This window comes from Puntigrus tetrazona, chromosome 12, assembly GCF_018831695.1.
Source record: "Puntigrus tetrazona isolate hp1 chromosome 12, ASM1883169v1, whole genome shotgun sequence".
Lineage (NCBI taxonomy): Eukaryota > Metazoa > Chordata > Actinopteri > Cypriniformes > Cyprinidae > Puntigrus > Puntigrus tetrazona.
Genome location: NC_056710.1, coordinates 13266552 through 13280519, shown reverse-complemented (window position 1 = coordinate 13280519; position 13968 = coordinate 13266552). Strand labels below are relative to the sequence as shown.

General features: G+C 36.9%; 2 protein-coding genes across 21 annotated transcripts in view; both read right to left on the bottom strand.

Moving 5' to 3' along the window:
- afap1l2 (actin filament associated protein 1-like 2) overlaps window positions 1-5287 on the bottom strand; it is a 32276-nt gene extending 26989 nt beyond the window's left edge. Inside the window, exon 1 of the mRNA XM_043253838.1 lies at window positions 5087-5287. Coding sequence (XP_043109773.1) covers window positions 5087-5102 — 16 coding nt within the window. The 5' untranslated portion in view covers window positions 5103-5287. The remainder of the gene's footprint in view (window positions 1-5086) is intronic.
- A 6611-nt stretch (window positions 5288-11898) lies between these two features.
- The window catches only part of ablim1b (actin binding LIM protein 1b), a 64840-nt gene continuing 62770 nt past the window's right edge, over window positions 11899-13968 (bottom strand). For 18 of the 20 annotated variants that reach the window (XM_043253574.1, XM_043253585.1, XM_043253576.1 and 15 more), the window contains one exon: window positions 11899-13841. In XM_043253574.1, the coding sequence (XP_043109509.1) occupies window positions 13728-13841 (114 nt within the window). In that variant the 3' untranslated portion in view covers window positions 11899-13727. The remainder of the gene's footprint in view (window positions 13842-13968) is intronic. The other 2 variants (XM_043253581.1, XM_043253587.1) reach the window with 1 other exon arrangement.

The following is a 13968-nucleotide window of genomic DNA, read 5'->3' as shown; positions in this document are numbered from 1 at the left end:
TGTTTATTATTGTCACATGTTTGGACTGTTTGTTGTTGTTTTTACATGTCCCATGTGCTCTGTGTGCCCTGCTTTCTGTCTTCAGTTAATTGTCTTATTGTGTTCAGGTGTGTTGCGTTAATTAAGTCATTTCCCTTGTACTATATAAGTTTCTGTTTCTGTTCTGTTGGCAACAAACTATTTGCTGCTAAAAATTCAGCTTTGCCATCACATGAATAAATTGCATTTTAAAATTATTATTATTATAATTATAAATTTTATTCAGATAAAAGTAAAACCTTGACTAGAAGCTGCGCAGCTCATCTTTATTGGCAAGTTCCCAAACTCGTTTCATTATGTAAGTTTGTTTATCATCCTGTCAAGGCAGAATGTGGCCAACAATACAAATGGAAGCCGGCCAAAAACCCAAACATTAACCTTAATCAAGCACGGGTTACATAAACATTGGATTAATGTTATAATTTCATTTTAATAAGCAGTGTTAATTTGTAGCAGGTATGCATGACCCCTCGATGGCCTAAAACAGGACCATGCCATGTTAGCGTAACTCTCTCAGCCCAGCCACTGATTGGCTCACCTCTGTTTGACTCGGCAAAGCTGCCTCTGACCTCATAGTTTCAGTGGAAGAGAAATGAGTGATGACAAGCCTGATTGAAGCGGCTCAGTCCACGCTGTTTAATCTTTATCTTCTCCTGGCCACTGAAAGGACATTAACATGGGTCAAATCTAGGGGACCAAATTCAAACCATTTTCTTGCCATTACACTGTCAAGGGAGTGGAATATCTGAATGGCGATACAGAAACAAAGTGACACTAACTTGGAAAATGGACATATACCGTTGAAATCATACACAGATAAGACTTTAAACACACAACTGAGCCAGCATCATTTGGCGTCCACTCTGTCTCGCTGTGATTGACTTCTGACGAATGATGACGCAAGGCGAATTAATACATTCGCTTAATATCGAAATTTTGTACCGCAAAAGTCATAACAAGAGGTCAGGGGTTAACCAAAACAATAACAAACAACAAATATGCCTTTGTTTTGACTTCATCGGGAGTCTCATGCTTTGATCAAGAAAGGATCTGAAACAGCACTGACTCACAATTGCAAGCAGATCAACTGCTTTATTTTGCCGGCTCAGACGTGTACTGCATGCCGGTCTGTAATCTTAACTGTGGACAAATCGCAACTGACACTCCTGTGAAGAGATAAGCGTGGAACTACCAAGCCATCTCAAAATCACAACCTCCACGCCTGAATTAACCACCCTTAAACAAGATATTGTGATAGCATTGTTGTGCAAATTACACTCTAAACTCAACCAACTTGAGAGGCCAGTTTAGTCAGAGCAGTAATCATTCAGGGGAAACTTGGAGTTTAATCTGTTCTCTGCAAGTTTTTTTTTGTTTAATTTTTGTGCAAGAGTGACCACCCGCTTTTCAGCAGTCTTGGTTTCCGGAAGTATTTTCCCATTCATTTCTCCATTGGGATTTCAACAAATTCCTCACTAATAACTTGTAAGCACTGAACAAAACCAACCATCTCAGAGACAAAGCATGACATGAGTTTTGATTAAATGCAAAAAATAAATAAATACAAGATCGATCTTAGATTTTATGTTTTTGAAATAAGGCTCCCAATAGCTACATTTATTTGATCAAAAATACAGCAAAAACAGGAAAATATATTTTACTATTTAAAATAAATGGAATTTAATGTTTGAATTTAGTAATATTTATTATTTAGTTTTAATTGAATTTAGTGTGGAGCTTGAAATAAGAAATTTTGTTGATGGGTACTAATTTGCATGCATACAATAACAATAAAGAAATTCAATATTTTATTCAATAATTATTCCAGTGATAGCAAAGACAAATTTCCAGCAGCTATTACTCTAGTCTCACAATTAAAAAAAAAAAACTTCTTATATTCTGATTTGGTGCTGAAATAAAATTTTTTATAAATTTTAGAAATAAATTTTTTTAAAATGTGGTTTCTCAGGATTCTTTGATGAATAGTTACACAATACTGTAAAAAATGTTCAAAAATGTTTTTTCATTGTGCATATCAATTAATCTCAAACTGGAGCATAATAAAAAAAACATAATAAAAAACATTATATTTTGAAAATGACCTGTTTGAGCAAATAAACTCAAAAATTCATGGGAGTGGACAGTCTATTGGAAAGTTGCCTGTTCATTTCCCTGGTAACAACTACTTTAAAGAGGAGGATTCAAAGAGCTGGCTGATTCAAGACATACAGAAACATACATCATTGCTTAAAAACCTCAGAACTCACTGTAGGCCCGAACTGACATGTTTACTTTTATTAAAATAAATTTCTGTAAGGAGAAAATAAATGAGATTTATCCTTCCGGAACCCAACTTTATTCCAGGCCGATCCCAGGAAAAGTGCTGAGTCCTGGCTCTTTTTCTCAGTATTTCAGCTCCACTGTGCTCTCTCCGTTTACTAATAAGCGTGCTGCTTCCCTGTTGACTCTCTTCAGAAGTGCGCGTAATGAGGGCATGAACTCAAGGACCCGTTTTGAAAAAGTGCTGATCTCTCATTTTGGGACGCCTTTGGAGCTGCTTCCAGCACGCAGGCTGTCTTTATTAAGATGCACGAGACGTCCCTGTGTCTCCGGCAACATTCTGGAACTCTGACGCGTTCTGAGCGCAGGCCCAGGCGGAGGAGCCTGTGGGTGGGTCCGGAAACATGCTGGTATCATGCCGGACCTCAAGGGTGAGATCTGGTTCCACGGGCTCCCTTTGAAGAGAGAAATCAAGGCGGGAATGGCGGAAACCGGAGGGATAAGAAAAGAGCACAAGTTTAAACACCCTATTCGGGTGCATTTGGGTACCTATCGGATGTAAATGACTTGTTCATCTCATTACTGAAATTCTACACGCTCTCACCTGTATGTCTTTTATCTTTAACACACCCTGCTATGGCGCAACAGCAATAAACAGGGAACAAGAGTTTGAACTAAGCCTCTTAGTTCAGATTCACAGGCTCAGATATCCACACAAAAGCATTTTAATGTAAAAGGGGACACGAAATATGCCAGAATCAACAGTTTTGCGATACCAACTGTGAGTTCTAAGCCTCAAAACACTGCATTATCCAAAACCACAACCCAAAACTATATCCTTGAACTCAAAACATGCACGTTCATGTCATCCACGCAGTTCTGTGATTCAATCCCATGAATTATGTAAATAGCATTACAGAGCTTGTCTCTACTACATTATGCTACACGCAAACAAAGCATCATATGACTTTGGAAAATATGTCACCCACTCAGTGTTTTATCATGGGAGAAATTATGCGATACTCCTCAAAATGCCATCTCTCTCCTCCCACTATTCTATTTTCCTCCCTCTATCTTCCTCCCCTCCCTATATGTCTTATCTCACAAAAACAAAATTCACAAGAGGCCTCAAAGATGTCTAACCACAACAACTCCAGGCCTGTTCCTGACAGCATTTACCAACACAGTGTGCAAAAGAGCCTCACCACATTATATCAAGTCACACATGCCTGTTAATTAAACGAGTAGTTCATTCTGTCATCATTTACAGTAACACTATATGTGTGTTATGGTCATTCACCTCAAAAACAATAGCTATAATTAGTACGTATTAATAATCGTTTATAGGGAATTTCACAACACAATAACAACACAGAAGAACAACATCATTGGAATCACTCTCCAGCTGATTTCCAACTAACCAACAATAAAAACACTGAAAGCCAATCAGAATCCACTTGACTTTAAAGAGTGTGAGGATTTAAAGAGGCAGGCATCAAATAAGTACAGTGTTACAGTCTGTTAATGTGAATAGTTATCCTAAGAATTATAATTTTTTGGTGTAAACAGGCCTTAGTTCTATGAGAAAACAGAAGTTCAAACCACATCTATTGTATGAAGACAAACACAAAAGGAACAATATCACTGAAATGAGTTTCAGAACTTTTTTTCCCAGCTAATAAACAATATAAACATTGAAAGCCACTCAGAATCCACCTAACATGAACAAGCTTGAGTGTTTACAGATGACACTGCACAGTCAATCGCAATGTCCTTTTTATAACTTGACAGCAACAGTATTTTAACAGAAATTTTAAGCGTGCTGAAGGATCACTGATATTTCTCATTCATGGATTCACTGAATCAATTTGACAGACTGGAATAGTGAAGTGACATATTCAGTAAAATCTAAAAACAGACTGCTGTCATGCAAATACCAAGAACTGTTAATATATTACAGATTTGAGTTAAACCAAAACCTGACCAAATGATCTACTTCACCAACTCAAGTCTGCACAGAACAGGAAGTGGAATTGTGAACTGAAAATCTTTGTCTGTTGTAGTACAGAGGTTTTTATTGTTCAAACAACTCTTTCCACGGTGTCCAAGAAGTGTGGTCTATTGCTGCTTAACAAGTCAGTCTAATAGCTACTTACTACTACATTATAGATGATCATTAGTTTTGGATTGTTGTTGTTGTTGTTGTTGTTAATATCATTAACATTAGATATGCCCAATCCGGTATTGCTGAACTGATGAACACTATTTCAGGAACCTTTCCAGGAAGAAACATCAGTTTGCACAAAGCTGCTGTTCCTCCCGTGGAGAAGACTCTTATCTCAGTTTAGTCATAAAATATTAGAGCTCTGCATTCCTATGCATACAAAAAGCTTAAACCACAGGAATCCAAAGAATTCTGGAAGAACAATTGTTGCTACTGGACACAGTCTCTTGTGAGCGTCTCTAATAAATGCGTGTTTATTTTTGCATTCAGAAATCGTATACTAATACCGAGGAAGAATGCGAAACACACATAGAGGAAATCAATGGACGAGCGCACTGAAAAGTCAACTTTCCTTGGAAACTCAATTTCCTCCTGTTGCATCCCTCTGGAGAGCGACCCCACAGTTTCCCACGATCTGTTATCCCAAATACTGAAACATCGCAAAGGTTGTTTACAGCCGAGCTGTGTTTGAAGGCTATACGAGAGAAGACACCAAGCGAAAAGACTCCGAGCGATAAAACTTCACATTATCATTCCGCTTACCTTTGTGCTTATCCATTCTCCACAAGCGAAGAAAGCTTTCCCGACCGTCTGTTGTCTTAATATGAAGCAGATCGGTCCAGACTGGTCTGTGTCAGGTTTTCTTTTTGGACAGTCCCGATTCCTCAGGCTGATTCTGATGTGATGTGATGAGATGTGATGTTATCCTCTCCTCTTCTACAGCTCTGTCGGATGCGCCTCTCAGTGTCGCGCGACAGCCGCGCCTCCTCTGGCGCACGTCATTGCCCAACACAACTTTCATTTGCACTGTAATCAATGTGCTCTGAGTTGTGTGTGTGTGTGTGTGTGTGTATATATATATATATATATATATATATATATATATATATATATATATATATATATATACATACAGTTCAGTAAACAACTTTCAAAATATATGCAGGAATATATATATAAAGTACATTTCACACACACACACACACACACACACACACACACACACACACACACATATATATATATATATATATATATATATATATATATATATATATATATATATATATACAAAACCAGTTAATTTTATAGTAAATTGTTGTACTGCATACACAGCAAAATTGGAGAGTTGAAATTTCGGTTTTAAGCACTTCCGAGTTAACGCCGAAAGAGTCATTTTAAAACACATTCAGCGTAAAATGGCGTTTGGTGTTGGAGTTATTACAGAGTTGATTATCAGTGTTAAAACTACTCCGTGAAGATGTCATTAGACTCCGCCCACTCAGTTCAAATCGCCGCTGGTGAAATCCGTGAAGACGCCGCCATTATCTTCGAGTGGGTTTAAAAGGTAAGTTACATTAAGTCATACTTAAGCATTTGTAATTTGGTGCTAAGTCAACAGTAACCATATTCGTGCCGTGGAGCACTGCACATAAACTTAATATTAAAATTCGGAAGTAAACGCACACACAGCCTTGTTATATTATGCACATCGTGGCCGCGGTTTCTCTCGTTTCGATTTAATTAAAACAAGAAATCAAATTATTACAGTGTGGCCACTATTTCATTAAAATGCGGGACCGAATTAATAAATCGAATGATTTTTTTTTTTATTTTTACAAAACCTTGTTTATTGTCAGGACTAGCACTGTCGATGACGTGATTAGCTAGCTAGCTACTGAAGCTGTGTAAAACTTTATAAAGGAAAACGTTAGATTTACAAACTTAAAGTGATTTATATATAGAATAGAGCGCATTTAAAACATTCACCTGATGCGTTTATTTAGTCTTTAAGACTTTTATGTGCAATAGACACGTTGCAGACATGACAGTAAATTGCACAGTACTTTTTTTCCATATATTTTTTATATATTTTATTTTTCTTGAAACTTTTGTGGTTAAATAATCGGCACTATAGATAAAGTACTGTGCAGCGTGTTTACATTATGCTTGTATCATAAAGACATTTTATTCAACATAATAATTTGTTGTGAAGCAAGAAAGGATGTCGAAGTAAAAAATTAAAAAAAACCTTTTTTCATTCATTGAGAGATTTTGCTTGCCACCAGATGCAAACATTACAGACAAGGATGCAACAGGGACAGCAGTTGATGCAGAAATATTTAGTGACCTCAAATTAGCAACAATATCAATATCAAAGATTAAAATCAAATAGTCATTCACATACTTCATTAGCCATTGAGTTGTTTGAACAATCGCTTTTTATAATGTTTTCTGCGTCTAGACATTGTTTGTGTCTAATTTGCAATGTTCATTTCAACTTTGGTCATGCTGCAGTTTGGAGGAGCACCTCAACAGCAACCAGCGTCAGCATCCGTACCTCTTGCTGTTGGACGCCAGAAAACCTTCTTTTGCAATGTTTTAACTTGACTTTAAATTGCATTGCAAGTAAGAATTAGAAATAAACAATTGAATGGAAATGATTTTGTGTGCTGTAGTTTATTTAACAATGTTTTGTTGCTCTTGAGACTAAATGGAACCACCTTTAAACATGCAACTCTGCGTTGTTTTGTTTTCTGTTTCTCTTTTAGTGTTATTTTAACTCTTTTTTTGGAGTGAAATGAGGAACTCTGGCACAGTGTTAAATATTTTAAAAGTGTTAATTTAACTCCAGAGAGTGTGGAGCTATATAAACTCCGAAAAAGTGTTGAAATCAACTCTGTGGGAGTTAATTTAATACTGGACTTTTTGCCGTGTAGATGTGCCCTAAAACACGATCATCCTAATCAGGTGATTGTTTGTTACTATTATATATATTTTTTTACAGTGTTTTTAACTTTTCCAGCTTACTGGTCTCCAGGCCCCAGTTTGAAAGCCTTTGCAGTGCATTAGGGAATATTAAAAAAGGCCTAAATCATTGTGTAATTATTCCGCTTCACTAGCTAACCAAGATTAGATTAGGCTACATATTGTATTAAATGAGCTATATACATTGGACAATTAAGATAAAACAAGGCAATTGTTTAGGGCACGCAAATGCATAAAGAACATAATATAATCTACTGCGAAAAGCAAAATTAATAGATTCTTGAGAAGAAGACTTTTTCCACCCTGTGTAATTTAATAGGAAACAGCAACTGTTTGGATACTCATGTTCTTCAAAATGTCTTCTTTTATGCTCAACATAAAAAAGAAACATTTTTAGTGCAACTTGAGAGTGAGTCAATGATGACATTAATTTGGGTGATCTTTTTTGCTACACCTGTCTGTGAGGGTTGAACAGGTTCGTTTTCTTCCTGTGCCTCCCTTTTGTGTACACAAAATATACCTAAACAGGTTCATCTGGACAGGTTAGGGGTCCACCACAACAGCTGCATAAACCTGACAGGAATATTTACCGCCCTACCAAACTTGTTTGCTGTAGATAAGAACAATTACTTTAGGAATACATTATATCTTTGTGTTAATTGGTCAGCGAGTGTGAGAACCTTTTCCTGTCTGTGAACTGGGTGAACAGAAGTCACATGCTCTGAGAAGCTGACCCCTCCACCAAACCCCAAGGGGTTGCAAGAACTTTCCATCTCTACACTTCCCTGTCAAGTCCTTTTCTGTGAACTAGGGGATTAGATGCATATAAATCATAATTCGTTATATGCTGTGTTTGTTTTCTTAGCATGTAAGTAGGTCAGTGGTAGAACTGAATTTCCTTTTAAAATATGTATGGTAACATGTATTTAGAGCATGCAATTTCTCATGTTTAAAAGATTTACATTCATATAAAACATTCATATAAAATATAGCACATTCACAAAAAGTGACAAAAATAAACAATGACAATAAAAAAACAAAACGTAATATAAACGTAATCTTTTAAGAATCATAAAAAATGTATCATAGTTTTCACAAAAAAATAAATAAGTTTCCAACACATAATATTAAATGTTTTAGCATATTAGAAGGATTTCTGGTCACGTCACACTGAAGGCTGGAGTAATGGATACTGAAAATTCAGCTTTGTATAACTTACATTTAAAGAAAACATAGAAAACAGTTGTTAAATCACAATAAAATCACAATAGTACTGTTTTTTTCTGTAATTTTGATCAAATAAATGCAGTGTTGGTGAGCACAAGAGATTTTGAAACTCTTCAAAAAACTTCTTAACGGCCTTTTCATATAAGAGATTGAAATCTTCATGTAATGAATGTTTAAACAGATCTAAACCATCAGTCCTTTGAACTGAAAATATTGAGAAAATATCACCAGCGCCATTTATTTGTCATATATATATATATATATATATATAGCCAACATTTTTCAATATCAAGGCCGGATGCGAGAATATTTTGTAGCGACAGTGTTTACTCAGCGACTGGGTAATTCCCTTTAACTGAGTCAGTATGCGAAGCCCTATATAGACTGCCTCAGTTAATCTACCAGGTTTCCAGTCAGTATTCAGACTCAGCTGATCCCGTGGCTTTAGAGGTGGATGCGTGAATGAAAAACTGTCTGTGAGACGTGTGTGTGGGAAGGGGGCCTGACGGAGGGTGGTCTGCTTCCCAAAGGTTTGTTTGTAGAGGAAAAAATGAGGGGAGTCATATTGTTCAAACTCACGGAGCATGAAAGGAACAATGGGAATACGCTTTGAACGGACTTTAAGATTCAAGTTCAAAGGCTAACAGGTATCACGTTTATGAAGAGTCTGGAATTCCGATGCTTGAAAGGCTTGCATTGTGGGAACGTTGTTTGGATGCTGTGTATCAGCTCGGTGGTGTGGGTTCAGACATTGGCAGATCCTCCTGGCTGCTACTGGTGGAAGCACAAAGAACATTCCACAGCTGTGAGTCAGAGAGCAGGGGTCACTGATTCAGCCCCATCCCAGCACTGGGGCCTTTTGATTCAAGGACCTTTCCCATGTTACACGCATAGACATGCACTCACAAAACACCATTACAGTCTTTGTACACAAAGAGGTGCTCAGGACGTGCCAAGTACATCAGTCGGAACAACGGAGCGATGAGATGCCGTCCATCACTGAGCACAAAAACTGACCGCCAGGCGGATAAAAGCATAGGAGATGGAATACCTGGTCTGAATGCTTCATATCCATGTTCTTCTGAAGTTCTGCCCTACTGTGCCGTCTTGCTGACTGTTGACAGTAACCCACCTTGGCAAGTCGGTGTAGCTTTTCGCTCAGTCAGGGAAAGCAAGGCATCCGATCAAACTTTTTTTTGAGCTCCCATGGATCCTCGAGAGGAGAGCGTTATGTCATGAAATAATATTATTCTGCCACTCCCATACTGAGCGATCAGGTTCGGTCTAGTTTGCACAAGAAAAAACAGTTTTTTGGTCTGTTGAGAACATTCAGGGTGGCACGTATTGAGGCAAAGCCCCTCATTACTGATACATTTTCGTCAGGAAATAGTGTGGGGCTTGTGGGGTCTGAAATTCAAGACCGGCGTATAACCGCCCTAAATGTTCAGTGGATATGGCAGTGAGATGGCATGGATGAGGATTATGTCAAAATACAAACCAGGCTTGAGTTGCCAGAAGCAAAAGTCTGGACAGAAAAACATCTAAAATCGTAATGAATAGGCGTCCTAAGAAGCAAATCAAACCAAGCATGGTAATAAGCTCCACAGGATGGGAACCTTGTGTGTATGCGTATCTTTTGGTGTGTCCGTGTCACAGTCTGTTGAACATGGAAAAAAAAAACATCTTTTTTGTTCAAAATGAGTGTGACTTGTAAGGGTGAACAAAAACCCTAATAAACACACATTTTCTTGCTTAAATGCTCCCATTATACAATTCAGAGCAGAACGAAAAAAGGAAAACCTCCCATATAACGGCCCTCTTTTTGCACAGGGCCTTGTACTTGCACAATTCTTATATCTTTATTATTATTAATTATTATAGAGCATTTTGAAAATAATAATTATTGTTATAAATATATTATTATTCAAAATATGTTGTTGTATTACTAAATGTTTATTAGCAAATGTTATATATATATTATATATTATTATTATCTTTATTTGCTCTATTGCTTTATTTATTTAGTCTTCTTTGCCTTTCTTGATTAACTTGCTTGATTTTTCAATGAGCTGAGAGATAACAGGAAGTCTATTTGATATATGTGTGTGCACAAGACAAGTGTAAAATGTCATTTTGGACCTAGCTTATTAAGAGGTTAATTTACATTAAATACATAAAGTTATGTATCTATGGGAGGTAGTTTGATATCTTAAAGGGACACATTTGTTGAACGTGGGATATGACAGGATGAGCTAGCAGCATCTAAATTTGATTAGGGTATTAACGCTAAATCAACAATCATTCTATTGGTCACACTCTAGCCAATCTGTGCTGACTTTTTCTTCCTCAGGATGCAACTTTTTTGCTCTCTGATAATGCTGCCCAATAACACTGAATAAATAACTTTATATAAATTGGAAAAAATACTGATATGACAATTTATAAAATTAATTATATATATATATATATATATATATATATATATATATATATATATATATATGTACAATTATTATTCAAAGTATTAAATGTAATTAATACATTACACAAATGAATGCACATTTTAGAAATAAATAGAACGGCAATAAACCGACTCCACTGTAACAATTATTGTTCAAAAATTAAATTATTTAAATTGTAAAAAAAATTACAATTGTGTAAAAAAGTTATACATACATGTATGTCTACAGTATATATATTTTTATTCGCATGTTTTATTTACAAAATATTCACATGTATTTACATGAATACTTATATTGATAATTATGTATAAATATTTTTAATATATCAATATAACATTTTTCGGAAATATATACATTAATGTGTACGTATTTATATATACACACAATAAATATACACAGTACACACATATTTTATGCAAATAAAAACTTTTATTTATCATTACTAATATATAATGGGTCGTAAAATACAATTAAGTCACATCCCTGACTCATTTCTTTAATGTATATTTTCTGATGAATCTGTCAAACATGTATAAATGTGTCTTCCTCTCCCTACTGTGCAGGAGGATGACCGTGGCATGGGTGACCAGAAACACCAATAAGCACTCATTCTCCTGCTCAAATACCTCTACAATTCAGACTGGAACCATTGTAGAGTAACACAGTGCTGAGGTTTGTTTTAAATTCGAATGACTCTGGAGCCTGGGAGGAAAGAGTTTTGGGAAAGAGGTCATACCACCGGGTACATTTATCAGGCAGCAGAGAACATGAAGGAAAGCACCCAGGGATTTCCAAGTGACTCAACAGGCGGACCTCCCAGTTGTAACGGCCCCCTTATGGCACAGGGGCTTGTATTTCATGTAAAGTGCACCACACAATAATAACTACATCAGACAATTTGATCTGAAGCAGAGTTTTATTACTCAGCAGAGCTTATACACCGTTTTCATCAAATCTTTTCCCTCAAAAAAGACAGAAAAAGGTGAGGTACACAGTAGGGGTATCAAAACCAACTCTTCATTCATTTTAAAGTGACATACAGGTCTGTTTCTAGTAATCACACTCGTTATAGTCATATGTTTTGTGATACTATAAAAGCACAATGCTGTTATATGTCCTAGTTCTCTGTCATTAACCCTGCTAGCAACACAGGAAGCTGCTGAGAATAATAGCCCATAATACATCGCCGAGACGGTGTCTATGGGAACAGCATTATTCGGCAGCAATGTGAATGAACGACAGAGACACGGCCCTGATATCGAGTCTACACCTGGCACAAATGCTATGGCTACAGCTCCGACAATCCCAAGTCAACACAGTGGCAGTATTGAAACACCTCTGATGCTGATGATACACGGGGCACATTTATTTGAGCAATGTTGCTTGCCACTGAACAGTGTTGCCAACTACTTTCAATTGAAAGCAGCCAAAACTGGTAGCTAAATGCCACTAGGTGACATCAAGACGGCAAATTCAATGATCTATGTAAAAATTATTATAGATAAGAGTGAGAATGTAGATAAAGTAATTACTATATTTGTTCCTAAACTTTTGAAAAAAGTCTCAAAAGGGGGGGAGGGAGGAAAGTCAATAATCTTGCTACAAATTAGCTAAATTGGCAACACTGCCATTGAAAATGGGTTACAAATTATATAATTATAATTTCCAATTTAAAATATAATTTCCATTTCTATAATTTAAATTGGTCACGGGCTTCACCTGGTTGCCAACATATCTCAAAAAGGTGCCCTGTGTATGATTAGCCCGAGGCAGTCATTTCAAAGGCTTTTCTTGCTTAACTCAAAATAAAACGCTGTTTAATATTGCGGAAAACCGGAAGTCACAATAAACGGATTGTCTGATTCAGAGGAAGCCGTTTCAGAGCGGGTCGATGTCTGCTATCGTCCCACGTCTGACCTCTAGTGGCGACATTTAATAATCATTTTAAAACATAATTGAGGTTTCATTTTTGAAATAATAATAATAATAATAATAATAATAATAAATCACCACCGCCTCTTCTGGCTATCAGACTAGTGGATTTTGGATAAAGAACTTATCTATTTCAGGTGCTGTTTTGGGCTTTGGTTATGGTGAACATGCTTGCTACTTTACAGGTAGGATGTTTTTTAAGGTTTGTGACAAGGCAGCAGAGTGCTGGTGGGACAGGACGCCGATTTCAGTTTCTAATGTCTTCCAGAAGCTCTGCTCCGCAGGTGGAGGATCTTCAGTAGCTCTCACTTCCCGCTTTTAACGCACTTCAAAGGTCTCGTTAGGTCCGCAGCAGCGGGAGGGCTCCAGGGATCCCTACAACTCCACCACCTAACGGCCTGTTTAGAGGGAGATCCCCGCTGACAGCCCCTGGGTCCCCATCTAAAAAATTACAGTCCTGTTTTACAAGAGGGCCAGGAGGGAGGAGGATAAATCTCTCTGGTCCTGGAGGCAGGTTTAATGAGCGCAAGCACACCATCGGCTCCTCTCGCTCGCGTGTTCGCATCTAGGGGTCACCGCGTTTTGTTCCTATTCAAACACTCACTCGTTTAAAGATAAAGATATCTAGATCTTGGAAAATAAAAGGTGGTCGTTTTAAAGCAAAATAAAACTTTTTTTTTGTGCATGTAATTGGATGCAAAAAAGAAAAAAAAAAGAAAAAAAAAAAAAATAGGACTATCGCTCTAATACATTATATGAGTGACTGATAAATTAAAACATGCACAATCAGCTAGTTAGAAGAGCTTGGCTTTCTTCTTCATGTCGTTGCGCTTCCAAAGAGGAAGTCTGTCAAACTCGTGGATCTCCATCCCAAAAATATCAAAGAATGTCTCGGGAGCCAAGTGACGCTGTACATAAATAAGGAGAGAGAAGAATTGTAATCGGGCATAGATCAGCTCAGAGCAAAACCAACTTTTACCCTCATTTGATATGACTACACAACAACAATAATTGTAAGCATTTTATTAAATTAAA